Source organism: Amborella trichopoda, chromosome 7, assembly GCF_054954075.1.
Source record: "Amborella trichopoda isolate Santa Cruz 75 chromosome 7, AtrichopodaSantaCruz75HAP2 v2.0, whole genome shotgun sequence".
Lineage (NCBI taxonomy): Eukaryota > Viridiplantae > Streptophyta > Magnoliopsida > Amborellales > Amborellaceae > Amborella > Amborella trichopoda.
The window spans coordinates 37,935,557-37,963,336 of NC_142342.1; the positions used below are offsets into that span (position 1 = coordinate 37,935,557).

General features: G+C 35.0%; 2 protein-coding genes across 3 annotated transcripts; one reads left to right on the forward strand and one right to left on the reverse strand.

The window, feature by feature from the left end:
* The first annotated feature begins 102 nt into the window (after window positions 1–102).
* Window positions 103–15,433, forward strand: LOC18422809 (Tetratricopeptide repeat (TPR)-like superfamily protein). Of its 2 annotated transcripts, XR_016059773.1 has the most exons (3): window positions 103–1,839; window positions 14,666–14,788; window positions 14,938–15,433. XR_016059773.1 is itself a non-coding variant. In XM_006827435.4 (2 exons), exons 1-2 carry the CDS (start codon window positions 137–139, stop codon window positions 15,161–15,163), a joined length of 1,929 nt encoding a protein of 642 aa, XP_006827498.1. In that variant the 5' UTR covers window positions 103–136; the 3' UTR covers window positions 15,164–15,433. The 2 variants fall into 2 exon arrangements, 1 of the variants encoding a protein (XP_006827498.1); XM_006827435.4 differs by lacking the exon at window positions 14,666–14,788.
* A 10,448-nt stretch (window positions 15,434–25,881) lies between these two features.
* LOC18422952 (RING/U-box superfamily protein) lies at window positions 25,882–27,410 on the reverse strand. Its single transcript, XM_020669077.2, has 2 exons — window positions 27,357–27,410; window positions 25,882–27,212 (listed from the first exon to the last, which is right to left on the reverse strand). The coding sequence occupies exon 2, from the start codon at window positions 27,175–27,177 to the stop codon at window positions 26,095–26,097; it is 1,083 nt and encodes a 360-aa protein (XP_020524736.2). The 5' UTR covers window positions 27,178–27,212; window positions 27,357–27,410; the 3' UTR covers window positions 25,882–26,094.
* Between the last annotated feature and the right edge of the window lie 370 nt (window positions 27,411–27,780).

A 27,780-nucleotide genomic window follows, 5' to 3' on the forward strand; every position in this document is an offset into this window, starting at 1 on the left:
GGGTGGCTTCGTGGGTAAAGTAGTCATTAAATAACTGACAGGGTCATTTTTGTACATTTCCTTAAACGTGATTTTTCTTGCACACCAACGGGGTTTATCGAGGGTTTCTCTGCAACCCCCTCTTCAGCACAAAGCCATGAGAAAAGCTTCCCTAATATTATCACCTCTCAGAAACTCCATTAATCCTCTCTCAGATAAAGCTATCTCTCACTTCAAAGCCCTAATTTTTGCCCACCATTTTCATTCTGACTTCTCTCTTGGCCACCTCGAAAGAGATCCAGCTTCAGAGCCTCACCTCAAGCCCTGTAAAAATCACCATGGATTGCTCTATAACAAGGGATACAAGCAGTTTCAGAGAAGCCCATGTAGGAATATGGATACTATTGCTTCTAAAGCGCCCTCCATTTCTTCTAGACAGAGAAAGATCAAAGAAAAGGAGGTCCTGGAAGAAGAATTTGAGGCTGCAACCTCAACTGATGAAATTCTCAGAGCTTTTGAAGCCATGGAATCTGCGTTTGATGAGAAAGATAAGCGTCTAGGCCTTTCTTGCTTGAAAGTTGGGCAACACCTTGATTCCGTAGGTGAGGACCCTGAAACCACTTTGAATTATGCAACAAGAGCTCTGGAGATCTTGGAATTTGATGGTAAGGACTCTTTACTCGTTGCGATGGCTCTGCATCTTTTGGGCTCGGTGAACTATGCCTTAAAGAGGTTTAATGATAGCTTGGGGTACTTAAATAGAGCGAATCGAATATTGCAGGAGCTTGAATTGGAGAGTTGTGACTTTGATATCAAACCAGTGAGCCATGCTGTTCAGCTTTTGTTGGGTAATGTGAAAACAGCAATGGGTCGTCGTGAAGAAGCTCTGGTTAATCTCTGCAACTCTTTGAGGATCAAAGAATCAATTTTTGAACCGAACAGTCGAGAATTGGGTGTGGCTAATAGGGAAGTTGCAGAGGCTTATGCTGCAGTTTTGAGATTCAAAGAAGCTCTTCCTCTTTGTTTAAAGGCTCTTGAAATACACAACGAATTGCTAGGCCAAAACTCAGTTGAAGTAGCCCATGATCGAAGGCTTCTTGGTGTTATTTATTGTGGTTTAGAGGAACACCAAAAGGCATTGGAGCAAAATGAAATGGCACAAAGGGTTTTGAAGAATTGGGGTCTCTCTTCTGATGTTGTTGAGGCTGAGATTGATGCTGCAAATATCCAAATTGCCCTTGGGAAACATGAGCAGGCCATAGCCACTCTTCGGGGTTTGGTTCAACAAACGAAGAAGGAGAGTGGGACTCGAGCTATGGTCTTCATAGCTATGGCAAAAGCTCTTTGCCACCAAGAAAAATTTGCTGATTCAAAGAGGTGTTGCGAGATTGCCTCTGGGATACTCGAGAAGAAAGAAATAGAACAACCCACAAAAATTGCAGAGGCCTACACTGAGATTGCCATGTTATATGAGACAATGAATGAGTTTGAGACTGCAATTTCTCTTTTGAAAAGGGCTCTTGCTATATGCGAGAAGATTCCTCAAGAACAACACTCGGAGGCGAGCACATCGGGGAGAATTGGGTGGCTTCTTCTTTTGACTGGGAAAGTGCAACAAGCAATTCCTTACCTGGAGAGTGCGGCCGAGAGGTTGAAAGAGAGTTTTGGGCCAAAGCATTTCGGTGTTGGGTATATATATAACAATTTAGGGGCTGCATATCTAGAGCTCGAGAGGCCGCATTCAGCTGCTCAGATGTTTGCTCTTGCAAAAGATGTTATGGATATTGCCCTTGGGCCTCACCATGTTGATTCTATCGAAACTTGTCAGAATCTTGCAAACGCATATTGTGCTATGGGAAGGTAAGGCTGCTTTACCATGGGCTATTTTTCTTGCTTTGCTTTTGACCATGGCTATTTGCTTTGCTCGTAGTTGTTCCTTGTTTGATTTGGCTGGTCTTCAATTAGCTTTATTTGGACATTTTGTATTCAAATTTGATTGAACTTTCATTTTATTCCTTTCAGATTATTCTCAAGAGAAAAGTGGTATATAAAAAGAACTGTGAAATTACATGTTTTTAATTGCGTGAAGGCTCTATAACCTGCCTTTTTTCTTCCAATCCTTGATTACCATGGGATGTGTTATCATGTAGTTAATGATTTTATGTTTTTTGCATCTTACAGCTTGTCTTGAGCTTTTACCACATTTGTTTGTTCTTTGCTTCCCGATGGTTATCATGATTGATAACTATAGACTTAATTTTCATAATCTCCTACTTGGTGGCGTCGCTTTCTTTATTATCATATTGACCATCTACATGATATATTTTGTGAAGGATTTCATAGTTTTATCTGATTATTATTGTCATTATTATTTGGATTAAGGTTTCATTTGTGGTTCCAGTAATATATCAGGTAGGCATATTCATTATTGGTAATGATGGTTCTGAGATGGTTGTTGAATACAGCATCCTCACCACGAGTTTTAGATGAAAAATCTTACTGCCTTTGATTATTTTATGGGCTTTGTATTAATAAGAGGAAAACAGCAGCTAGACGACCTTTGGTTTTTTCTAAGATGTTATGAGCATGCCTCTGGCATTAGAATAAGCATGAAGGAAACTTTAATGAGGCAGAATTGAACCTCTTGGCCCAAGAAATTGGATGTGGTACAGAGTCACATCCTGTACCTATGTTTCCATTTATGCATTGGTAGACCATGTAAGGCTTCAAGGGACAAGGTCATAGAACAATTGAAATACAAAACTTGCCACTTGGAAGAGCACTTCCTAATCTTTGGGAAGATAGATTACTTTGATCTAGACAGCCCTATCCAACCTCCCAGCCTACAGTTTGCCACTTTTCAAATTCCAATGTCTGTCGTTCATAAGATTGATGGCATTCAAGGAGAGTTCCTATGGAGAGGCTCCTCCAAAGAATACAAAGTCCCCTATGTGTTACGGGAGCAAATTTCTAGATTTTAAAAAGGAGGACAGCTTGGGCATAAGATGACTACAAGACTTTGAGTCATCTCTACATGAGAAGTGGGTGTGGCGATTCAAACTAAGGGAAGAACTGTTTCAGGAGACAATCATCACACATAAATATAGGTCACGCAAATAGAGATGCAGAGTGAAGAAAAAATCAGCCCCTAATTGAGCCTCAGGTGCATGGAGGATGGAGGATAATGAAATTATCTATTCATTGTATCGGTGCTTGAAATCCAGGAATTGGGCTTGGACTCTCCAGCGTTCTGTGCCCAAGTCACCTGGCTGGTTTATTCATCCGAGTTGGAATACAACTTGGCTGATTTTGTGAAAAAATAACAAAGCCAGGTGAGGCTTGGGATGAGTGATTGGCTTTTGCGTTTGGACCTGCCAGGATCCCAATCTTAGCTGACTTTGGCAATTCCAGCTTGACAATGTTTTGGTCATTGCTTTGTATGATAAATTTAATAACAAGACTATGCTTAATTTGGGTCACTGCAAAAGTAGAAACTTTTGGAGAAATCCTTCAATGGGACATAATACTTTTTTTTTTGAGTGTGTTAACATTGTATTTAAGAAGATAGAATTAGAGAAGTTGTAAGTTTAAAGAAGCAACCCTCATATGGTTGATTTTCATGCCCCAAAAGGATTGATTTCCAGGCCCCAGAAGAGTTATTATGGGCTTTGGGACCCAGGATGGGTCCGGAGCACTGTATTTGGAGTTGATGACATCCTACCATAGATGGTTTCTTTGGGTGGCCAGATGCCACCACCATTTCCCGAGACGGGCAAGGTGGTTATGCTTGAGTTTGCAGATCCCGAACCCTAAGACTTGGGGGAGCAAACCTTAGACTAGGAAATCAGGTGGATTTTCTTGTCCCCGGTTCCCAACCAAAGGAAATTTTTCATGAGTTGTTCAAGACCTCGCACCACAGAGGCCGACATGTGAAATAGAGACATTTGGTATATCAGTATATTCAAAAGGGTGGCTTTGATGAGAGTAGTGCGCCCTGGCGAGGAAAGGAATCTGCCCTTCCGGCTTGCGAATCTTTGATGAGACATAGTCAGTGTTTCAAAAAGCGCTAGGCGGTCGGGGGGATCCAGGCCGCCCAGTAGAAATTTTTGTTTTTTGCGTTTTCTCTCTTTAAAATAGCCTCTAATGAGTTTTAGGTTTTAAATGAACCTAAAACCCACAATTTTTCCCCTTTAGTATTACAAAAATAACTAAAAAATGCGTTCAAGGAGTTGTATTTCCGCCCCTGGGTGGGCCTTGGGCAGCCTCCTAGGCGGGTTCAGGTGGGCGCGCAGGGATATTGGCCTAGGCGGGTGCCTAGGCACTGGGCGGTTTGCTTTTTGAAACAGTGGACATAATAGTTAAGGAAGTAGATTCCCAAACTAGGATCATTGTTGATCAGGGAGCCTGGTGGTAAATCTGATGAAGTTGATGGGAGGTCAAATGGTATGGTGCATTTTTGACATCACCAAGAAGACGAGATATAAGACCCATGCACACTGCTGAATGAATTATAATCAACTCATCTCTTGAAAAATAGGGGAGGAGTTAATTTGTGGCCAACAAGCAGCCGTGAGTTTTCTGTCAAGTCCTTCTACATGGGCCTAATTGAGGAAAATGGATGAATTCCTTGAGGACACAAAGCTGGAGGTTGGCTGTTCCTCCTATGGCCCTATCTTCGTGTGGCTTGCGATCCTTGATAAGGTATCGCTGTAGATCACTTGCAACACCAAGGAGAATGTTCACCACTTGGTCCTGCTGCTCCTGCATGTAGAATGGCTTTAGATGTATTCTATTCCTTCCTGAATTTATTTTGGTTCCCTTGGATATGCTATCATCAGTGGAGAATCTAGTCTAACACTAGTTCTTGCAACCATCCTGCCTAAAGTTTTACTATTATAGAGATTAAGCATTGCTGCAATACTATGTTCCCTGTGAACTGTGTGAAACAAACACAAGTCCCAAGGCAAATATATGGAACAGCCAGTCATCACAGAGCTATAAAGGCAACGATCATATCCAAGAAAGAATTCTGGGGTTCTTGGCCTTGGATCTGTAAACACAGTGAAAAAATATTGGAAGGAGTTCATTACCAATATGCACTTGACCTTCCAATTGGCAACCACAATCGGAAGGTAGTATCAAGATCTTCTATGGGTAGGGTTCAAGCGGTAGCGTTTTTTCAATCATCTAGGTGAACTCATCTCCGCTTATTTGGGACCAGCTGGAGCCTGTGATTTTGGAAAGGAAAGTGTGCATTTAAGGATGTAGAATTTAATGATTGGTAGAATTTCTTTCCCTTAATAAATTCCACCTACGGTAGGTGGGTAAGGACCATGGTTGAGGGAGTGTGACCTAGGAGCATGTAGGAGAATAGGTTGGCAACTACGGGGTAAGTGATCCTGAGGATCACTATTAAGGGGCTCCGGAGCACGAAAATTTACCCATTTGTTTCTCTGGACCACAGACCATCCATCGTGGTCTGGTTTTGGGCATTCTTGCCGTATCTAGCCCTGGACAGAGATTGAGATATTGTAAGAGTACCAGTTTATCATTGTGAATTTCTATTGGATAGTGGTTTTGAAGGAAATTATTTCTTAATATAAAATCACCATGCATAAATGGAAAACACAAAATTTTCGGAATGGAAAATTTTTTATTTCTCAACCAAATTGATCGATTTTTTGCTTTATACTCAATTTGAGTATTATTACAGATTTAAATCAAGAATCTAAAACGCTTCTTTCACTGTTAAATAGTGCATCGGACTCGAAAAATCCATATGAACCTAGAAAAAAGTTATTCTATGGAACTAAGTTATTAACCCTAGAAGAAGATGAATCAAAAAACTTTGAAGCTATCAAAGAAATCATAGAATACTGGAAATCAAGATACATAAAGGAAAAAGACATTGAAAAAAGAAACAATCTTATTTCAAACATACAAAGGTAATTTTCAAAACATGAAGAACTCATGTTAAGAAATAACTATTATCTAATAGTCATTTGGATATCTTAATAAACAAAAGATTGATAATTTCGAAAAATTGATACATGAATTAATAGTTTCGAAAACTATAGACTTTGATTTGCTATCAAGTCTGATAATTTACCTGTGTTTTTGAAATTTAGATCTATTTTCGAGTATATGGTTTTTCCATACCTCATTCAACAAATTATATATATCATTACGGATATTGGGGTTTTTGTAAAAACTGGATACCTGCTTGGTATCTACTGGAAGAGAAAGTGGAATTTAGCACACTTTCTTAAGAACATTAAAAAATGCACACTTTCTTTTTTAGTTATATGGTTGGTGTATTTTTCAAATTTATCCTTTTTTTGTAGTTTATACAGAAGTCATGGGTTAGGCTAAATTCCACTTTCTCTTCTAGTAGATACCAAGCAGGTATCCAGTTTTTACAAAAACCCCAATATCCCTAATGATATATATAATGAATTGAACGAGGTATGGCAAAACCATATACTCGAAAATAGATCTAAATTTCGAAAGCACATAGGAAAATTATTAGATTTGATAGCAAATCAAAGTCTAGAGTTTTTGAAACTATTAATTCATGTATCAATTTTTTGAAATTATCAATCTTTTGTTTATTAAGATACCCAAATGACTATTAGATGATAATTATTTCTAAACATGAGTTCTTCATGTTCTGAAAATTACCTTTGTATGTTTGAAATAAGATTGTTCCTTTTTTCAATGTCTTTTTCCTTTATGTATCTTGATTTCCAATATTCTATGATTTCTTTGATAGCTTCAAAGGTTTTTGATTCATCTTCTTCTAGAGTTAATAACTTAGTTCCATAGAATAACCTTTTTCTAGGTTTATATGGATTTTTCGAGTCCGATGCACTATTTAATAGTGAAGAATTCATAATACTCAAATTGAGTATAAAGCAAAAAATCTATCAATTTGGTTGAGAAATAAAAAATTTTCCATTCCAAAAATTTTGTGTTTTCCATTTAGGCATGGTGATTTTATATTAGGACATAATTTTCCTTCAAAACCATTATCCAATGGAAATTCACAATGATAAACTGGTACTTAGCAAAAAAGACGAAAAGGTACAATTCCTATACTTGTAGAACACAAGTACCATTGCCAAATGGGTTTTTCATTGCAAAAGCGTGGTGATTCTACCAATGAAATAAAAGAATTAAATGAAAATAATTGGATATACAAAATCTTAGAACCAAATTTTAGTGAAAATCCATTAAAGTTATGGTAAAAAAACCCTAGGTATTGTAGTCTAAAACTTTGTGATCCAAATAGGATTATAAGGGTAAATTCTATGGTATATACCAAAAGAGATATAGACGAATTTACTATCCAATTAAAAGAATTTCTAGAAAAAGGACTGATAGAGCCAATTACAAGTCCTCATTCAAACCCTGCATTCATGGTAAAAAACCATAATGAAGAAAAAAGAGGAAAAGCAATAATGGTAAATAAATTACCAAAGGCTAAATCAAAATTTAGAATTTGATGGATACTTCATACTCATGAAAGATGTATTAATCCATAAAAAAAAATTCTAAATATTATAGTAAATTTGATTGCAAATTTGGATTATGGCAAATCATGCTAACAAAAGAATCAAAACCCTTAACAGCCTTCAGTGCACCTTGTAGCTATTATCAATGGAAGATAATGCCTTTTGGAATATGCAGTCCCCCCAAATATTTCAAAGATGGATGGATAAAATCTTTTCAGACTTAAAAGATTTTTGTGTAGTCTATATTGATGATATTCTAGTGTTTTCTAAATCACTAGAAGATCATAAAAACATATGAAAATAGTATGTGATAAATTCCTACACAATGGAATTATCCTAAGCCTTAAAAAGATTGAAGTAGAAAAACTTCAATTGAATTTCTTGGAATAATCTTAGACCCGCAAGGGATAAGATTACAGGAACATATTATCTCAATAATTAAAATTTTTCTTGATAAACTAGTAGATAAAAAACATCTACAGAGTTTTCTAGGAATTCTTAATTATGGACGAAATTTCATTCCCAACCTATCCAAAAAGGAAAAACCTTTATTGGAAAACTTCAAGAAAAATAAAGAGTTTATCTGGGATGATAAGGACTCCGAAGCAGTAAGAAAAATGCAAAAAGATCTTGATAAAATACCCACTCTTTATTTCCCTAAAGAAAGGGATAAACTCATGCTTGAAACCGATGCCTCAAATGAAAATTGGGGTGCCGTATTAAAAGCCATGGTGCCGTATTAAAAACTGTATTTTCAGCACATGTTAAAAAATTGACAGTGATACATGATATAGGGCAGTTCTTACATATCAAAACAATTATAGGCCCCACCAAACTCAAATGGATTAGATTTTAGCCATGCAGAAGTTTGTTAAGGATTCAACCTGCTGTCACAAGCATTCATCCGAACACAGGAGACCACGGATCTCTCCTGGCCTGCAAACAACCCCTGAGCATCTCTTTGACCTTAACAAGGGAGGACTCATCGAAAATCCTTTTCGGTAGTGCTACATGCCCATGGGTAAGGGTGCCCATGGGTAAGGGTTTTGGACTTGACCTGGGCCATAGACCGCTTAATCCTACGTCAGTCAGCTAAAACACATACAGTTCTGCTTAACTATAGATCGGTAAGCTAACACACACACATACACTCCCATTGAAGTGTATAATCCACTATAGTTTATATTTGCATGCTTTTACAACCTTTAAAGGCCACAAAACCCCCAACAAAATTGATAGTGATACATGAAAATAGGGGGCAATTCTTGCCTATCGAGAAAACCATAGCCCCTATCGAGAAAACCATAGCCCCTCACCAAACTCAAATGGATTAGGATTACAAACTCTCTAGGGGCAGTTAAGTTAATTTTCTTAAAAAACTCTCTAGGGGCAGTTAAGTTAATTTTCTTAAAAAACTCTCTAGGGGCTGTTATTCTCCCCTAAGGTTTTGGCTGGAATGTCCAAAGTTTTTATAAAGGAAAAATGCATATATTGGTTGTAGGTGTAGATATTTTGGCTCTATCGAATACCTCTTCAACAGAATATCTCCTTTGGAGTTCAAAGAAAGTCAAATCCTGGCATTTTTATGTTGTTCCATTGTGGCCAGCTTTGTGTTGCTTGGGTTGAAGAGAAAGCAATTGGTTGTAGGTGTAGATATTTTGGCTCTATCGAATACCTCTTCAACAGAATATCTCCTTTGGAGTTCAAAGAAAGTCAAATCCTGGCATTTTTATGTTGTTCCATTGTGGCCAGCTTTGTGTTGCTCGGGTTGAAGAGAAAGCAACCAAGATAGAGCTGAAAACTTATCCCAATGATTGGAGGTAAAATATTTAGAGACGCCCGAGTATTTTTTGGGACAGGGTGATAAGAGATGATCAAGGTGTCATGGGCGTAGAAAGGAAGTTTAGCTTAGAGTTGCTTGCGAGCTAGTTTAGCTTAGAGTTGCTTGCGAGCTTTGTTTTTACTATGAAGCGAAGGAGAACTCCAACCAGAAAAGAAGATTTATTGGTATATTTGTTACCATTTCTTGCTTAACCTTGGATGACTTAACTAGGCACCTAAAAGATGAGGTACCATGGTGTGTGTTGTTCGTAGACACATAGTTTTGATTGATGAAACTCGAAGCGGCTTCAACACAAAGTTAGAACTTTGGATGGATACTATAGAATCTTAAGGTTTTAAAGTTAGCCAGTCTAAAACAAAATATATAGAATGCAAGTTTAATAATAACAGGAGTAGAGACGAGGAACTAATTAAGATTGATGGTCAAGAAATATAGAAAAGAGTGCACGTTTAATATCGTGGGTTGATAATCCAATAAAATGAAGAGATTGAGGAAGATGTCACACATAGAATTAGAGTTGGGTGGATGAAGTGGAGATGTGCAACCAGAGATTTATGTGATTGCTGCCAATGAAGGTGAATGGGAAGTTCTATAGGATAGCTGTGGGACAAGCGTTGCTTTATGGGGTAGAATGTTTAACGCTCAAGAAATAATATACCCATAAGATGAGTGTTGTTGAGATGAGGATGTTGAGATGGATGATTGACAGGACAAAAGGGGTAGAATTCGAAATGAATACATTCAAGAGGATTTAGGTGTGGCTCCAATAGGAGATAAGATGAGATAAAGTACACTTCAGTGGGCTGAGCAGCGGGGACCCAGTACAACACATGTTAGGCGGATTGAGTTCATTCAAGTAGAAGGCTCAAAACGGGTAAGGGGTAGGCCTAAAAGAACATAGTTGGAAATAGTGAGAGAAGGTGTAGGGACTTATGGACTCAATGAGAGTATGACCCTTGATGGAGTAAAATGGTGGACCACGATTCATATAGCCAACCTCAAATAGTTGGAAAAAGGCTATGATGATGATGATGATGATATTTAGATGCCTCGTATATAGATAGGAGACTTTTAAAGTATGCAAACTCAACCATTATTGATGTTTTAATCAACGTACAAAGACTTGGTGATCCTCCAGTTTGGTTGGATGCATGCATCCAATATTCTACATCCCATAGTTACTGGAATCTCTCACCCAAGGTCGCGTTTCCACTTCGGAATGCCAATTCCGCAATTCTGACAAGGAATCTTCATGGAAACCATTTATGTGAAGTCAAGAATCTCGATACTTTATTTTAGGAATCACGATTCTAACACTCCTAAGAATATCATTTTTAATGTTTATTGATTCTCGATTTCGTCTTGAATCTCACTTCTACATTTGTTGAATCTGGATTCCACATATAATGACATACTCTCCATCAAATTAGAAACACTAACATAAGGCCATGAATTACAAAATAGGCAATTAAGAACCTATGAGAGGCATCAAATCAGAAATTAGATTCCAAAGATATTGGAATCTCAATTCCATATGGGTCAATTTCAAATAGGTCTGAAAGTCAATTCCAAAGATGACGAAATCTTGATTCAATATATGTAGGGATCTCGATTCCATTTGGGTCAAATCTCGGTTCCTATAAAGTTGGAATCTTGTTTTCCACAATTTTCCTGGTATGGATGTTGATTTCAAAAACAAGAATCTTCTAGCCAACCGCGATTCCGTGGTTACCATTCCTAAAAGTATTTGGAAACTTAGGTGTTTCCAACAACTATGCTACATCCTATTTCTTTTTTATAATAAGTGTTGGCAGTGTATCTTGAGAATGCAAGAAGTAAATTAATGCGTCTTTGTTGATCACAGATTCTAAATATGGTGCAGCTATGTCATGACTTGTGATGATATGTGTTTACCATGTTTACTTTCATAATTTGGAGTAAGAATGTGATTCAATATCCCGATTATAGAAGATAGAATTAGGTCAATCAATTACCTTTAAATTAGTTTTCTATTCAAGAAAAAAGTATGAGTGCATTTTCAATTCACACTAGAAAACACGAGTAATTTGACATTGTTTCCCATGTATGTTTTCTTTTTTTTGAATTTTTGTTACCCATGTATGTTCCAACCGGTGCTTTTTAAAATGCGCTACACGGACCTGATCCAGTCGGGGTCCGATGTAGCGATCGGCTGAATGCGGTCCCGATGCAGGCGCATCACCTCTAATGTAGTCAATAAAGTTAAAAGTTTAAAAAATACAAAAATATAATAATAGATAGAAAAAACAAAAAAACAATTTTATGTGATAGTAGATGTATCTATAATATATTAGCAGTATGAGACTTTGAACCCCTTGGTAGCTTGATAATGAGTAATAGATTTTGTTGTTCAAATTTCTAATCTATGATACTTTAAATGTCTAACATCATGTAAAACAAAGCAATCCATTCCATCTCATATGAAATATCCAAACTTTAAAGTTTAAACTCCAAAGAGGAAAGACCAAAGGTTTATGACATATAAAAGAGAAAGATAATCAACTCTCAATCAGACAAGTCATCAAATACTTTAATTTCTTCTATCAATTCTCTTTGTCATATTTTCGTTTCTTTTTCTTTTTCTTGGTTATCGATGTATGCCCTAATCTCACTAGTTGCTTGTAGGCATGCTTTAACATTCCTGATAATACCGACTAGGTGCTCCTTTGACCAAAAAATACTCCCCATACAAGTATTCCCACATAGAGTACAAATAACGCAGTTTCAATCCTAAGATATATTTCGACGTTGTATTCTTGTTACTTGAAGATGATTACGACATTGCTCCAGAAAAAAAAGAAGTATTTTTTTTTTTCCAGAATGAAGAAGTATTAGAAATTGAAAAATTTGCCAAACAACCCAAAGAAATTTTGATTTCTACTCAGCCCTTGAAAACCCTCAATTAGTTAGTGAATCTTTGCCTAAGTACCTTCCGCATAATGCCCAAAACAATCTCACGGGATAGTCAAAAGAATATCTTAATTTTTTTCGTAAACTTCGGATTCAAGAAATAATTAAAAGTTGGAAATGTTTGGTTTTTAATCATAACCATTAAAATGGTTTTATTTTATTTTTTCCCCCCCAAACCCTTTCCCACCTTTTTGTGGGTAAAAAAGACAATTTTGCCCATGCTTGTGGACATATTTCTGCTCACGAGCACAGAGTGCACAATTTGGGTGATGTGCCACATAGGCCGCAGGGGCATCACATTTTTTTTCATATGTTGCCTGGAGCGCTATGCAGCTTGGACCGTTGCACTCCAGGCCTCTTAGCTACATAATGTGCTCTGCGGCAGCATTTTGAAACAATGGTTCCACTAGGGTTGGGTTATGCGAAAAGGGTTTGTTGGGTTAGGGCAAGGTTTAGAATATGTTTTTTGGGTTTCTGAAGGGGTTAAAACTTGCTGGAATTTAGCAGGTTCAACAAGGTTAATTAATGGATTTGAAGGGAACGAGACAAGATTAGGGCTGATTTAGGATTGGGGGGCTTAGGCGTATAGGTAATAGATTTGGAAGGAGATGGGCTTATTTTATTAGTGCTTGGGGATGGTCAATTTGATGGGGTTGGAAATAGGATGCAAAATTTGATTGGGAGAATATTGGAAGAAAAAGCACCACAGAAAAGGAAAAATAAGGTTCTAACGTTTTGGGGAGACTATCCCAAACTTAAGCCTTTTTTTTATTGCATATTCTCTAGTGGTCAAGGTGAGAGTGCTGGCGACCCTGGTAGAGGCCTGAGGTTGGGCATTTTAAGCTCAGTTTTGATGGAAGCTCGTGGGGTAATCTAGGACAGGCTGGGGTTAGGCGGAGTACTTCGGAACCACCTCATTCAAAGGCTCCCTTACTATATAACTCAATGTGCGTATCCATGATTTTTGGCATTTGTTGACCCACCCAGGATGTGGCACCCATGACTAGCACTTCAATAAAAAATTAAGATAATTCATATGGTTGAATGTAACAATGGAAGTACTTAATGTCACTTAGAATCCGACTTCCCAACTTTAAATTGTGCTTAGCCATGTTGTATCTGAAGGCTTTGTGTTTCTCTAATACTTGCATTTGTGTTAAATGCTGTCACATGTATCCTTATCTTTGTAACATAACCACCCTTGGAGTGTGATACTACAGTGGCCGAAGTAAGAGCCCTAATCAGGGTGCATATTGTATGTAATTCTGATTGCTTACCCATGGACATTGGGTGGGACCACCTCAGTGTCATCCTGAGGGCCAGGAAAGAGACTTTGCTGCCATGGAAAGTGGCTTATGTATGCCAGAAATTTCATAGTTGCAGAGCTACACCCATAACTTTTCTTGATGGGATAGCTGATTGTCTGGCTAAAGGTGCCAAGTGTGATCCATTAGTAACCTCTCTATTGGATGCATTTTAGGTTGAGATGACTTTCAGTATCTGTCTCTCAAGTTTCTCATATATGCACTTGATTTTGTATCTCTCGTTTTGGTGGATTTTCGGGTGATTTGGGGAGAATTTGTCTGCTGTTTCTCTAGAAGCCCACCTTTCACACTGTTTTAAGTGCATATGCAAACAAGAAACACCACTGCTTTTTGTCTGATAAAGAACTAGAAAATACTTGTTTTAACCCAAGAAAAGTGCCTTTTCTGTCAAAGTCAACATAGAAACTTATGCATACACGTGCAGCAGCCACACAACTGGCAGGTCTGTATTTCTATAAAGAGCACTAAATTCAAAAAGACATTCAAAATTTTGAAATCCTTTTGACATTTGACATCTGAGAGTAGATGGTACAGTATGTTGGATGAGAGGGATGGTAGAACTACTAAATATGGATCTAGATGGTGGGTCGGAGGTAAGTTGCTCTCTCATCCCCTGATGTGTATGTTGATACTTTGTGCAGCTTAGGGATAATGATGGATGTATATAAAACTCGGCATATTTATTAGCGTTGAACAGGATATTGGCTTTGGTCATTCCTTTCTTATGGTTGTTCTGTGCGTGCAGACACAGTTGGTGTGATTTCGCTTTTAGGAAGTTTTGTCGGCCATATCTTTTAATAACTTAATATATACAGTGATATTATAGTTTTCATGAAAAAGTTTCAAAATAAAGCAAAGATAACAGGTTTCTTTCATTTTTAATTAGTAATTAAAGTGCTCCTGATGTTTAGAAAACATCAATAAAAGGAAATAGAAATACAGTGGATTATTTGCGAGTAACCAAATTTCTTAAATTATATTATTTGAATCATTGTAAGACTGAAGTCTACACATATCCTTCTCCTCCTTATTTCTTTCTTTTGTTGCTTTTTCAGGTAAGGTAGATTTAAAATTTGTATGATCTAGTGCTTTTCTCGCAAGATTTAGGCCTCAAAGACGAGTATTATGACTAAGAAACATCAAATGAGCAACTGTTAAGAGTTTTATACCTAAAAACGGTAGGGAAACACAAGTTCTATGATACATTAAACACCTGAAATATTGAGAATAACTTAGTTAATACTGTAATGTTGTCTGGCCTTTCTTATGATACATTGTTGTAAAAGAAAAAAGGTTGAATTCTTTGTGGGGTTTCTGTGATGTGCAGTTATGGGCTTGCTATGGAGTTTCAGCAGAAAGTGATCGATGCCTGGGCAAGCCATGGACCCAGTGCAAGAGATGAGTTCAGTGAAGCTCACAGGCTTCTTGAACAGCTTAAGAACAAGGGCAAACAGTCATCAGAGGGAGCTCCTATCAAGGCCTTGCCTCTTTCAAATTCAAGCAAAGTTACCCATAGCAAAATAATGGCCCTTTCTGATCTTGAAGTAAGTTAATCAAAATCATAAAATGTTACTTCACCACTTATCCAGCCAAAAGAGAACAAGAGAGAGAAATTGATTGATGCCTTTTCTCTAAAGGGTTATTTGATACTTACGCGCAAAATGCTTTCCACTTAGAGATTCAAGTTATAAATGTTGCTTCAATGACTCGGAATTTTGGGGGATCCAATTTTGTTTTGGGCCTGAACTCTTTCTGAATCAACTATTCAGATCTAGTTTTGTATTTTCTGGCAGATTATGCAAGGATCACAATCGTTGTACTAAGCTTTTACTCGTGTTGGATTTACCCTATAAATAATGCCATCAAATGTAACAACAGAGGGACGGACACACATGATTCTCTGCTCCTGTTGTACTGTGGTATATCTATTCAACATCAGTTTTAGAGGAGTGAAATCAACTGCGTTGGTCATGAATAATCAGATAAAAATATTATAATATGTTGATATCTAAGGGTCGTTTTAGTGGTCTTTTCTTGATCCTGGTTTTCTCGATAATTTTTCATCGTTCTCTTTGAAGTTTATTCGAAAAAGATGGAACCCTTCATCTGAAGAGCGCATATAGCGTGCTCCTGTTGGGGCACATTATGCACTTACTCCCTCGGGTAAAAGACTTTGGAGTGTATTCTCCATCTAAAAGTTTGGAATCCACTTTAGAATTACCGATCAGTATTGTCAATGGATTTTGAGTTTTTGAACACTTAGTACTACTGGCCGTCCGAAACTTGGGCGGTACCTATTTAATCTTAATCTTATATGTTTTTTTAGACAGGCAGAGTGCGTACGATTTCCTGTTTTTTCTTTTGGAAGTGGGGCGCCAAGTTGAATGAAATTTTGTGGTCCTGAACACACACCCCTAGCTGAGGGAACATATATGCACACTCTGGCGTATATAATCTTTCATATCATCCAAAAGATGGAGAATAAAACTTCGGCAGTACTTCGAAAAAAAAAAAGTCTTGGGAATTTATTCACCATTCCAATACGAGGATGCTGTTAGTGCTATAACCACTACTATTTCTCTTGTTATTATTTATTGGAAAATTATTTCATGCGGTGGGGATTGTATTTCTACAATTGTGGTCCTTGAGACATAACACATTCATTTTAACGATGGATGCAAATAGGCGGTCCATCTAAATTTGCATCCATCTAAACACAATTGAAACTAACGGTTCAAATGTCTTTTTAATAGAATTATTATTTTTAATTTTAAAAATTTATTTATTTATTGTATTCATGGTCTCCATGTTAGAGATTACATGTCTTTAAAAGTTAGGTCCAAAACTTCATCTCTAAGAATAGATTTTTAGGAGGTGACTCATTTCTACATGGACTCATGACGCATAAAAACTGTGTTGTTATTTATTTGGTGAAATTGTGAGTTTGATTTGTCTGATTCTTTTCTTTGCTTCTCTTTCTTGTGCTGCTGCTTCTCTCTGTTAGAGAGAGATGGCTATTAAAAAAATTTAGGAAAGAAATGGGACCCCTTCCTTTCCAATTTTTAGAAATGTCAATTCCATGTTTGGATCGCATGTGGCATAAATCATTTGGAATATCTTTTTTTTGGAAATACAAATTCTCTCTCTAAAACATTTGAGATAGTTTCTCTCTCTAAAATTTTAATGCTCTCTTTCAAAAACTTAAAATTTGAAAGTGAAAAGTTTATATAGAGATCAGGCTCTAAACAATCAAATTAGAGCCTACCTCAAAACTTTTACTAGAAGAGGTTGTTTTGATGCCCAAATATCATCAAATTGATCTTCTCCACATCAAGATGCATGGACATGAGAAAAAAATGGATTTCAAGTTTTGAATCTTGTAGCGCATTTTTGAACCGTCAATTTTCAATATTTTTAAGCTTTCGTGGATCTGCTACTATTTTTGAAGCTTTAAATTTTACAACTAAAGATGAAAATATAATTTAAGGTTATTACAAAAATTTTCGATGTTAAAACCATATTTCTCAATACTATTTAAATGTGGGCTCTAATTTGATCGTTTAGAGCCTCGGCTCTATACAAACCACACCGAATTTGAAATAGTTTCTCTCTCTAAAATTTTTGAGATAGTTTCTCTCTAAAAAATTTATATACTTTCTCTCTCTAAAATTTGATATAGTTCATTTCTCTAAAATTTTGAGATACTTTCTCTCTCTAAAACTTAAAATTTGAGATAGTTTCTCTCTATAAAATTTTTGAGATAGTTTCACTTTTTAAACAATTTCGAATAGTTTCTCTTTCTAAACAATTTTAGGCAGTTTCTCTCTCTAAAATATGATATAGTTTCTCTCTCTAAAATTTTAAGGTACTTTCTCTATCTAAAACATAAAATTTTAAGGTACTTTCTTACTCTAAAATTTGATATAGTCACTCTCTCTAAAATTTTAAGATGCTTTCTCTCTAAAACTTAAATTTTGAGATAGTTTCTCTCTCTAAAATTTTAATGTACTTTATCTCTCTAAAATTTAAAATTTGAGATAGTTTTTCAGTATAAAAATTTTCAAATAGTTTCTCTCTAAAAATTTTAGGTACTTTATCTATCTAAAATTTGATATAGTTTCACTCTCTAAAGTTTTAAAATATTTTCTCTCTTTAAAACTTAAAATTTGAGATAATTTCTTTCTCTAAAAATTTCATAAAAATTTAAATTTGAGATAATTTTTCTATCTAAATGTTTTGAGATATTTCTCTCTAAAATTTTTTCAGTAGTTCCTCTCTCTAAAATTTTATGTAATTTCTCTCTCTAAAATTTTAAGATACTTTCTCTAAAATTTTAAGATAAGTTCTCTCTTTAAAATTTAAGATTTGAGATATTTTCTCTCTCTAAAAATTTAATATGGTCTCTCTAAAATTTTAAATTTGAGATAACTTCTCTCACTATAATTTTTTATTATATTTTCTCTCTCTAAAATTTTTTGTATATATTATCTTTCTAAAATTTGATATTTTTCCCTCTCTAAAAATTTAATATTTTGTCTCTCTTTAAAATTTCATATAGTTTCTCTCTCTAAAATTTTAATATGTTTTTTATTCTTTAGCAACAAAATGGATTGTTTTCATGAATTGTCAATTGAGATTTTCAAAATTTAGGCTTAAAATGAGCATTCAAGAATCCCACATAAATTCCAATTCCAATAGAAATGTCAATTCTAAGCGAATCAAACACAATTGGCTCAACTTTTCTAAAAAAGATAACTTTTGAAAAGATGAATCCAACGAGCAAAACGGGCCCTAAAGGAAAAGAGGGACACTTTCTTCCCTCTCTTTTTGTTTTTCTTCTTGGGTGAGGAAGTCATCTGACAAGTACCTGGCTCAAGAAGGTCATGATACAAAAAGAACAAAAGCAATGGTTTAAAAAAGTACAGAGAAAATTTTTGTGCTTAAAAAACATAACAGCATATATAAACCCTCAAGTGCGCATGAGAGAGAGAGAGAGAGAGAGGTCATTAACTTGGCAAAGTTGGTATAAATTAGTATTTTGAAGGACAAAAGGGTAGAATGCGACATCCATTCATTTCATATAGGACCAGCGTTTCGTGAAGTCTGTTACTCGGGCCCGGGCCCTTGCTGCGCACGCCCAAGTTATCCCAAGTTGGAGGTCCATATCGAGGATCTTAAAAGAAATTTCAGAAAAATTATAAAAAATTCTAAAAGAATAAGAAATACATTTGTAACATGTTTGATTTTGTTTTCGATCATTTTGATAAAGATTGGAAAGTATTTTAGTTATGAATACTTATTTTTATATGTTCCCATTTTTTTTGAAAATACCTCCGGTAATAAACTCATTTTAAAATTTATTTTTTGCTATATTTTTTTTAACCACAATTAGTTTTGTTTTGTTAAATTTTATTTTGAATATATTTTTCATATTTTTTAAGATTTTTTTTGTAATTTTTTATTTTTTAATAATTACTTGGGCATACTCGAGCCGAGTGACTCAGACTCGGGTAAGTACTCGGTTGGGGCATGGGCCGAGTGGTCGGCCTCAGTCGCCTTTTCCAACACTGTTTAGGACAAGTTGTATTGTTATGATCAAAATGCTGGAGGGTCAGCTTATTTACTAAAGCCTGATAAATACAAGCTTAGAAGGGAGAGAGGTTATAAATACCAGCTTTAGTTTAGGGCTGTTTATTTCTCTTCTCCCATTTGTCTCCTTTCTCTTTTCTTTGTTTTTTTTTTCTTTTCCTTTCGTTGTAAATTTTTTTTTCATTAATCAATGAAAATCTCATTATTTGTTAAAAAAAAAAAAAAAAAAAAATGCCGTGGGATCATGCTTAACGATATTCAAATTTATACCACTAGAGTCGGGTCATAAGTCATTTTTCAGCATACCCTTTGCCTTTCTTGCATTGTCCTTGTCCGTAGGATACAGTTTCTATGAGTCCATGTAGAGATGAGTCACCTCTTAAAAATTTAGTTTTGAGATGGATTTTTAGAGTTAATTTTTAAGGACATGTAATCTTTAACATGGAGAATATGAATATGAAAAAATAAATAAAATTTGAAAATTAAAAATAATAATTCTATTAAAAAAACATTTGGACCGTTAGTATCAATTGGTTTTAAATGAACCATCTATTTGCTTCCATCTTTAAGAAAGATACTTTATACCTTGGGACCACAATTTTCCATATATATATATGGGTGTGGTTTATATAAGGTTACAAACTTAAACATTCAAAGTAATGCATATCTTCAAACTTTGTATAAGATGTGGTATACCACTCATTGCCAGAATTGCATCTTAAGATGTGGCAATAAAAATAGTTCAAAATTAGGCAGATCTATAAATACATGAAAATCTTGAAAATATACGATTTCCTGATGGGAAAATTGGATTTTACTCGAGAGAGAGGTTGTGGCCTCCTGCGCAGAGAAAGAGGAGCCTCTCTCGAGAGAGAACAGAGCTTTTTGTGAGAGAAACAGTTTGTCTATACCTTACTAGAGTGTGGCATTGTGGGAGATTGAGTTTTAAGTATTTGGTTGTCTCAAATATGAATCCTTATAATTTTTCACTAATCAATTAGTGAAAAACTATCGATTGTCTTTGCTTATGGATGTAGACACACTTACGATGAACCACGTAAAATCTGTCCTTTTTGCAATATTTATTTCCTGCTTTACTTTTCGTACTTGTTGTTTGCTTGTTCCCGGTTCTATTTTTCTCATACTTTATTTGTAAAAAATTAACCCGTCGAATTTTAAACTTTTTGTGTACAACAAGTGGTATCAGAACATGATTTGGTGTGTCAGTATGGCGGTATAGATTTCGAATGTAAAGTTCAAGATGGAGAAATTTGAGGGCAAGAAATTTTTTTTTTCAGCAAGAATTGCAAAGGAATTTATTTGCACAAGGAGAAGACTTCATAATATTATCTGATGATTGTTGGAATGGCGAGCAAGTGACTTTTGATATCAAGGTGGAGATTGTTGGATTTAGTGATATCCAAAATCACGTCCTTAAGAAAGTCCTATATTATTGGTAGCAATATTAATATTGATGTGTTTTCATATTTATTGGTTTCTTATTTAATTGAATAATTATAATTATGTAAGACATTATCTTTTGGATAAGTTATTTAAGATAGACTTGATAACCAAGAAAAGATAAAATTAAAATTTTTTATAAAGTTGAAAAAAAATAGGAAGAGCCATTCATGTACCACTTTATGGGCTTGCACTTTTCTTTGCTAGTGGATTATTATACAGAGAAAATGTGTGCGGCTATCTAGGTCACCTTATGGGAAAGTTGGACATTCGTTTATGCTGTGTTTGTTTGTAGGAAAGTCTTGGTTCCAAAAGAAATCTTCCCAAAATATTGTAGTACTTTTGTGTTTGGCGAGCATGAATTGCTACAGTAAAAAGATATATGAAAGTTTTCAAATAAGTTCCCTTTTCTTTTAAAAGGGAGAAACTTTAAGTTCCTTGGGAGAGTCTGAAGTTAGTTTGCTAACTGACAATTATAGTAAATACCTAATGGCTCATATTGAATTGGGACCGATCCAATAGTTACGATTGTATTTATATTTGAATTTTAATTTTTTTTTTCAAAATCTAAGTCATTTGAATTTGCAACGCCTATTCTTTAAAAATAAGCAAATCTAAAAATAATATCAAAAACTAATTTACAAAAATTAAATAGGCCAAAATACCCCTAAAATATTCTAGGGGTATTTTGATCAACTTAATTTTTTTGAATAAATTTTTAAGTAATTATTAGATGTGTATTGATGAGAAGAGTGAACGTCCTAAAGTTTATGTGATTTGGAGTTGTATAAAAATAATAAAAATTTAAATACAAAATATAGTTGTGATTGTTCAATCGATCTAAATTAAATATGCGTCGTTGGGCTTACCCTATTCCATCAGCCCATAGGCTGACATGAATTTTTTCAGCTATATATATATATATATATATATATGAGAAAGCATCATGTCAGCCCACGGGTTAACAACTACAGTATCGGGCAGCAGCCTAAATTGAATCTGAGCTTGATCCAATGGTCACGACCTCATTTCGTATTTGAATTTTCAATTTTTTTCTACAAATCCAAATCACTTGAAATTTCGAGCATCTATTCTTCAAAAAATAAGAGAACCTAATAAAAATATAATAAAATAATTCGTAAAATATCAATTGACCAAAATACCCTAAAAAATTTTCAAAGGTATTTTGGTCAATTTTTATTTTACGAATTATGTTTTATAAATTTTTATTAGGCTATGAGAAGAATGGATGCATAAAATTCATTTGCAGAATAAAAATTGAAAATAAGAGCCTCCCTGACCCATGTGTGTAGGACCCCAAATGATTACCATTAAAGTTGACATGAATCTCTATAAAAGTATCCCATGGGTGTAGGACTTGACTTTTCTATAGATCTGTGTCAAATTTAATGGTGATCGAGTCCTATAAGATCATTACTATATATATATATATATATATATATATATATATATATATATAGGAAAAGTTTATATAAGGTTGCAACCTTAAAATGTAGAATCACATATGCACCTCAAAAATCTATCGGAAATGTTGTTTTAATGTTGAAAAAACCCTCTAATCGATCATCTCGACATCGATATGTATGAATATAAAAAAAAACAGTTTTTGAGTCCCGAAAATAGTGCATATTGCAACACATTATCTAGACTGTCAATTTTCAAGATTTTCATATACTTATAGATCTACTTGATTTTAACCATTTTTAGAATTTAAAATTTTCTAATTAAGTATAAAAATAGATTTTAAGATAATATTAAAAGTTTTTTACAACAAAATTACATGTTACGATAAAATTGCAAGGTGCGCCTCAATTGGATTGCTTAAGGTTGCAACTTTATAAAAACCGCATATATACATATCTCTCTCTCTATATATATATTACTAGTACAGTACAAGTGCCATTATTGTAGTTTCCTTGGCAAGTTATTCTTTTCGTACGTTTTCAAACTCGACCAACTTTTGACGAAGGGAATAAATAAAGACCTAAATTCCTCTCACACTCAAAACCTTAATATTTGACTCTTTCAAACAACCCATCTACTGAAAATATTTTTTTAAAAATTTATCAACATTTTACCCATTTGCGACTATTTCAATCCAAGACCATGTTTTTTTATTGGTATTTTTTAGATTAAATGAAAAATATAGACAAAATGCCAAATTGTTCCTTCCTTGAGTAGTTTGACAAATTTTATTTTCTTATTTTTTGTCATTATCATTTCTTTTGGCATAAGAATGGTTGTATTATTATTTTTGGGGTTGGGCCTCGTGGCTCGGTAGTTGTATTATTACTTTTGGGGTTGGGCCTCTTGGCACGGTAGTTAGGTGTTAGGTACATGGTTAGAATCTTAGTTTTATAATAATAATAATAATAATAAGGATTGTATACAATAAGGCTAATTATTTTTGATTTAAAGTGATCACGATTATTTACAACTATTTGACTTCACGTTTGATAGCTTGGATGTTACAAAATTTGAAAAAGTTTATTTTAAAATTTGAGCTTGATCAATAAAATAATTACAACTACCCAATGTCACATCCAAAGGGTCAATATTAATGTGACAATCTTGTATAAAAGATAAATCGTTTCATTCAATACTATCCTATAATTTAATAATATAATATTGTTGTTAGTTATAATTATTGCCATAAATATCATTTGGAATTTGTTGTTGTATTATTTTTGTTGTTTTTATCATATTTAGTGTACTATGCTAGCGTTCAGGTTTGAAAACCTCCTCAAACATGGTGCCTCACACAAATGGTTTTGGACATTGGACAAACTTAGAAGCCGTTTGCATAGTGTTTCAAAACCAAAATACGCTGACCTTTTATTTGTAACTACTATTTCTTTTTTTTGAGGTATTTCATGACTATAATTATTATCTTTGGTTGTTAATTGTTACTTGTTATTGTAACCAAGAGTGCTGCAACATGCTAACCTCAACCTATTTAAAACAAGGAAAAAATTTATATAAGGTGTCAACCTTATACTATACGAATAAGGTGCACCTAAAAAACCCACTAGAGTAGGTTGTTTTTATGTTTGAAAGCCTTCAAATCAATTATCTTGACCACGAGATACATGGACATGAAAAAAAATAGATTTTTAATTTGAAAAATAGTTAATCTTTTAACACGTTATCTGTACCGTCCATTTTCGAGTGTTTATAGATGCGGCATTGAAATTGCATTTTCGGTATAGCTTTGAGGTGCACCTTACTTAAATAGTATAAGGTTGACACCTAATACAAACGTCACCCTTAAAACAATTATATATGGTTGTTAAATGTTGTTGCAGCTACAATGTGGCTATAATATGCTAGCCTTACTAACAACTTATTTTTGTTAATACTATTATTTTCTATGATTGTTACATGTTGTTGTAGGCAGTGTTCGCAAAATCGATGCAAAACAGTTAACGGACATGAGTCTGGAAGCGGTTTAACTGCTTAACCGGTAAACCCGATTCAACCGCTTTAACCGAGTAAGTCCCGACGGTAAAAAAAGTGTTGAAAAAATAAAAAAGATAAAAAAAAATCTATTAAAATATGAAAAGTTTATAAAAAATGATTAAAACAAAACACACTCAAATGAAGTTGAAAATTAATGAAAAATGGATTTTTATGAATCCCTTTGTGCTTAGAAGTATTTTTAATTTTTTTAAAAAACATGAAAAAATATAAAAGTGAGTATTAATAACCAAAATAAATTTTAATCTTTACTACAATGTATAGAATATTAAAAAATATATTACAAATCAAACTCCTTATTTTTGAAAATTTATATATATTTTTTTCAAATTTATTTTTTAAATACCAGTCGGTCACCAAAATAGCCTAAAAGCATAATCGATCAGTAGCCGGTTCCAATCTAACCATGCGGTTAATGGTTAAATCGTCCGGTTTTGCCAACACTACAGCTGCAGGCATGGAATAACTTCCAAAGAGACGCCATTGGGTTCAGGTTCAAGGCGAGGTGGCTGGGAGCATACTGTTACAGTACAACAACATCAAAATTTTGAATTTTGCCTTACCCTAGAAAAAGAAACATGGTGCTCATTATGAAGCTGAATTGGTATTTTACATCAATCTGAGGTTTGAATTTTTGCTAACCTTAAAAAAGAAGAACATGATAATCATTGTAAAGCTTGATCGGTTGTTTTTTGTCACTTCTGCCTTTTCAGGTTGGGACACTCCATGCTAAAGCCAAATCCATTTGGTGTAGTGTAGGCCTTCAGAAAAAAATGGAAAAAAGTTTAACGTAAGGATGAGATTGTTGACTTCCTCTCCATTTCTCTTTTCAGTATGTCATTTTGAATGTCATTTTGAATAAGAGAATGGTTTGATAGGGCTGCAGCCCTATCAAAATAAGTAAATCTTCACCTTATTACCATTGAAAAATGCAAGTCAAGCATTTGAAATTTTTTATATTGAATCATTATGGTTGTAAAAATAAATTAGGATTTCAAGCTTTAAAAATAATGTATATTATACCAACTTATCTAGAATGACTATTTAGTTTTAAAAATAACTGTTTGTCTATCTTTAAGATCTGTAGTATTTTTTAAGTTTCAATTTTTATTTTTAGATGGTTTTTTTTTTTATCATTTTTTCCTTTTTCAGGTTGGGACACTCCCTGCTAAAGCCAAATCCATTTGGTGTAGACCATTAGAAAAAATTGGAAAAAAGTTAAAACACAAGGAAGCGATCGTTGACTTGCTCTCCATTTCTCTTTTCAGTTTGTCATTTTGAATAGGAAAATGGTTTGATAGGGCTGCAGCCCTATCAAAATAAGTAAATCTTCACCTTATAACCCATTGAAAAATGCAAGTCAAGCATTTGAAATTTTTTTTATTGAATCATTATAGTTGTAAAAACAAATTAAGATTTCAAGCTTTAAAAATAATGTATGTTATACCAACTTATCTAGACTGTTTATTTAGTTTTAAAAAGAACGCTATTTTTTGAGTTTCAAATTTTATTGTCAGTATTGAAAATTGATTTTAGAGTCGAACACAGAGATTTGTCGCCGAAAGTACTTTTCAGACGAGGATTTGTGGTGAGATTTTATTTTATTTCCATAAAGCCTAGGCCTCATAGAAACCTCATCCTTTTGAATGTATTGCTCAACTAGTACTGCTTAAATTGATCACTGACCCTCAATATAGCCCGCAGAGAGAGAGGACTCTGATAATTTACAAGACTCAAAGATGTGTAGCTTCTTGATGATGCCTTGTATCTCTACACCTATTATACTCTAAATCATCTCTATGTATATCACAAACTATATCACAGATTGTAGAAAAACCGAAAACAAGGACCAAAAACATCCATCCACCATCTTAGGCTAAACAAGGAAAAGAATTTAACATAAAATGGAGTAAAAGAAACCCAACAAAAAAAAAATTTAAGAAAAATTTCTTTCCACCTCAATTGGAAGAATTGAGCTTCTTGAACCTCGGCCATGGCCAAACGAGAAGAAAGACCTTCGAACCCTGCCACTGCTGCTGCTTCCACATTCACCATTGCTCCTGCTAATCTCATGAAATTGGGGATTTTGTGCCAATATCTCTGAAACTGTTATATAGAGCTGCCTATCAGCTGAAGAATCCATGGAAAATGACCTTCTAATTGGTTGAACATCGAAACCGTTGTCCAATTCTCTCACATCAATACACTCATCGCCCAAGCTCGACAGCCTATGAACTTTAGCTCTCGAAGATGTTGGTTTTCTTGGAAGAATTCTCATTCCTAATCTTGATTCAAGCTTTCTTGGACTTGGGGTGTGGTGGGCTTGCAGAATTGAGCTCTCCCCTGAATTCGAAGCCTCGTTACCATCTCTAAAGCTCTGGTGATTTTGGGTTTGATCAGTGACTGTTTCTGTGGATCCATTCTCATTGTTTTGAAAGTTGATGGGCTCTGGATTTTGGGTTTCATTCCTAATGGTCACTGAAACTGATGGGTTTGAGATTATGCATCTACAAAGTGGACAATTTGAGTGAGTTTGGAGCCATGTATCAATGCAATCTATATGGAAAGCATGGATACATTTGGGCAAGATTCTCAGTCTCTCTCCATCTCTAAACTCGGTTAAACAAACGGCACAGTCATGGGATTCATCCAGAGAGAGGAACCCATCTCCCCTTTTGTAGAGATAGAGAGGGATCGATTGGATCACCGATTCTTCGAGGCCGTGGCTCGGAGCAGGGGCGAAGACCATGAGATGTTCAGAGTGATGGATGTGGTGATCTGAGAAGCCTCTGAAAGCTTGAAATCGACGGCTAAAATGGTGCCAATTTAAGCAGCATTTGATCACAAACACATAGTAGCCCACTAGCAAGAAGGCAGTGGCCAATATGCCTATGATGGCTATGGCCAAGATGGAGAAGTTGGTGTTTACTGGTGGTTGTGAGGGCATATAGAACTGTTGAGTTGGTGTCATGGGAGGGGCAAGAGGTGGTAGGCTGTGTCTCTGGATCGCAGAAGCCATTAGAGAGAGAACTTGAGGTCACAAGCAAAACCCACCTGGTTGAGAGGGAAAAGCCATTGATGAGCCAAAACCCAATTGGGAAAGACAACAAACTATCATGAAATCCACTCAAAAGCCATAAGAATGGCAAAATCAGGGGCTAGAACAAAAATCCATATGAGGAAAGCCAAGAAACTGACAGAGTTAGCATTAAAGAGCTCCTCTGTTTTCAATTGCCAGAGGTGACAATACGAAAACTGAGGCAAAAGAAGAGCCGATATCAGAAAGCTTGATACTCAATGGAGTTGCAGGAGAAATAATTGATAACTTTTGTAGAGGATCCATGGTCCACTGAGCTCTAGAAAAACTAGAGAGAGAGAGAGTGTGATTTACGGTTGGGACTGGGGGCCCGTGAGAGAGTAGCAAGTCAAAACGTGTAAACCCTAGAGAGAAGCAAGGGAACTGACAGTCTTGTCTGGGCTTGCTTTTTGGTTTTTCTGCACAAGACTGAATGTGCTCAACCCTTCTGCCATGGCCGTTTCAGTCAAAGCTTTTGGTTTTACATTGAAGAAAAAAACCTCCTTTTCTCCTCTTTCTTTGAAAACCTGCAACCCAGTTCACAAA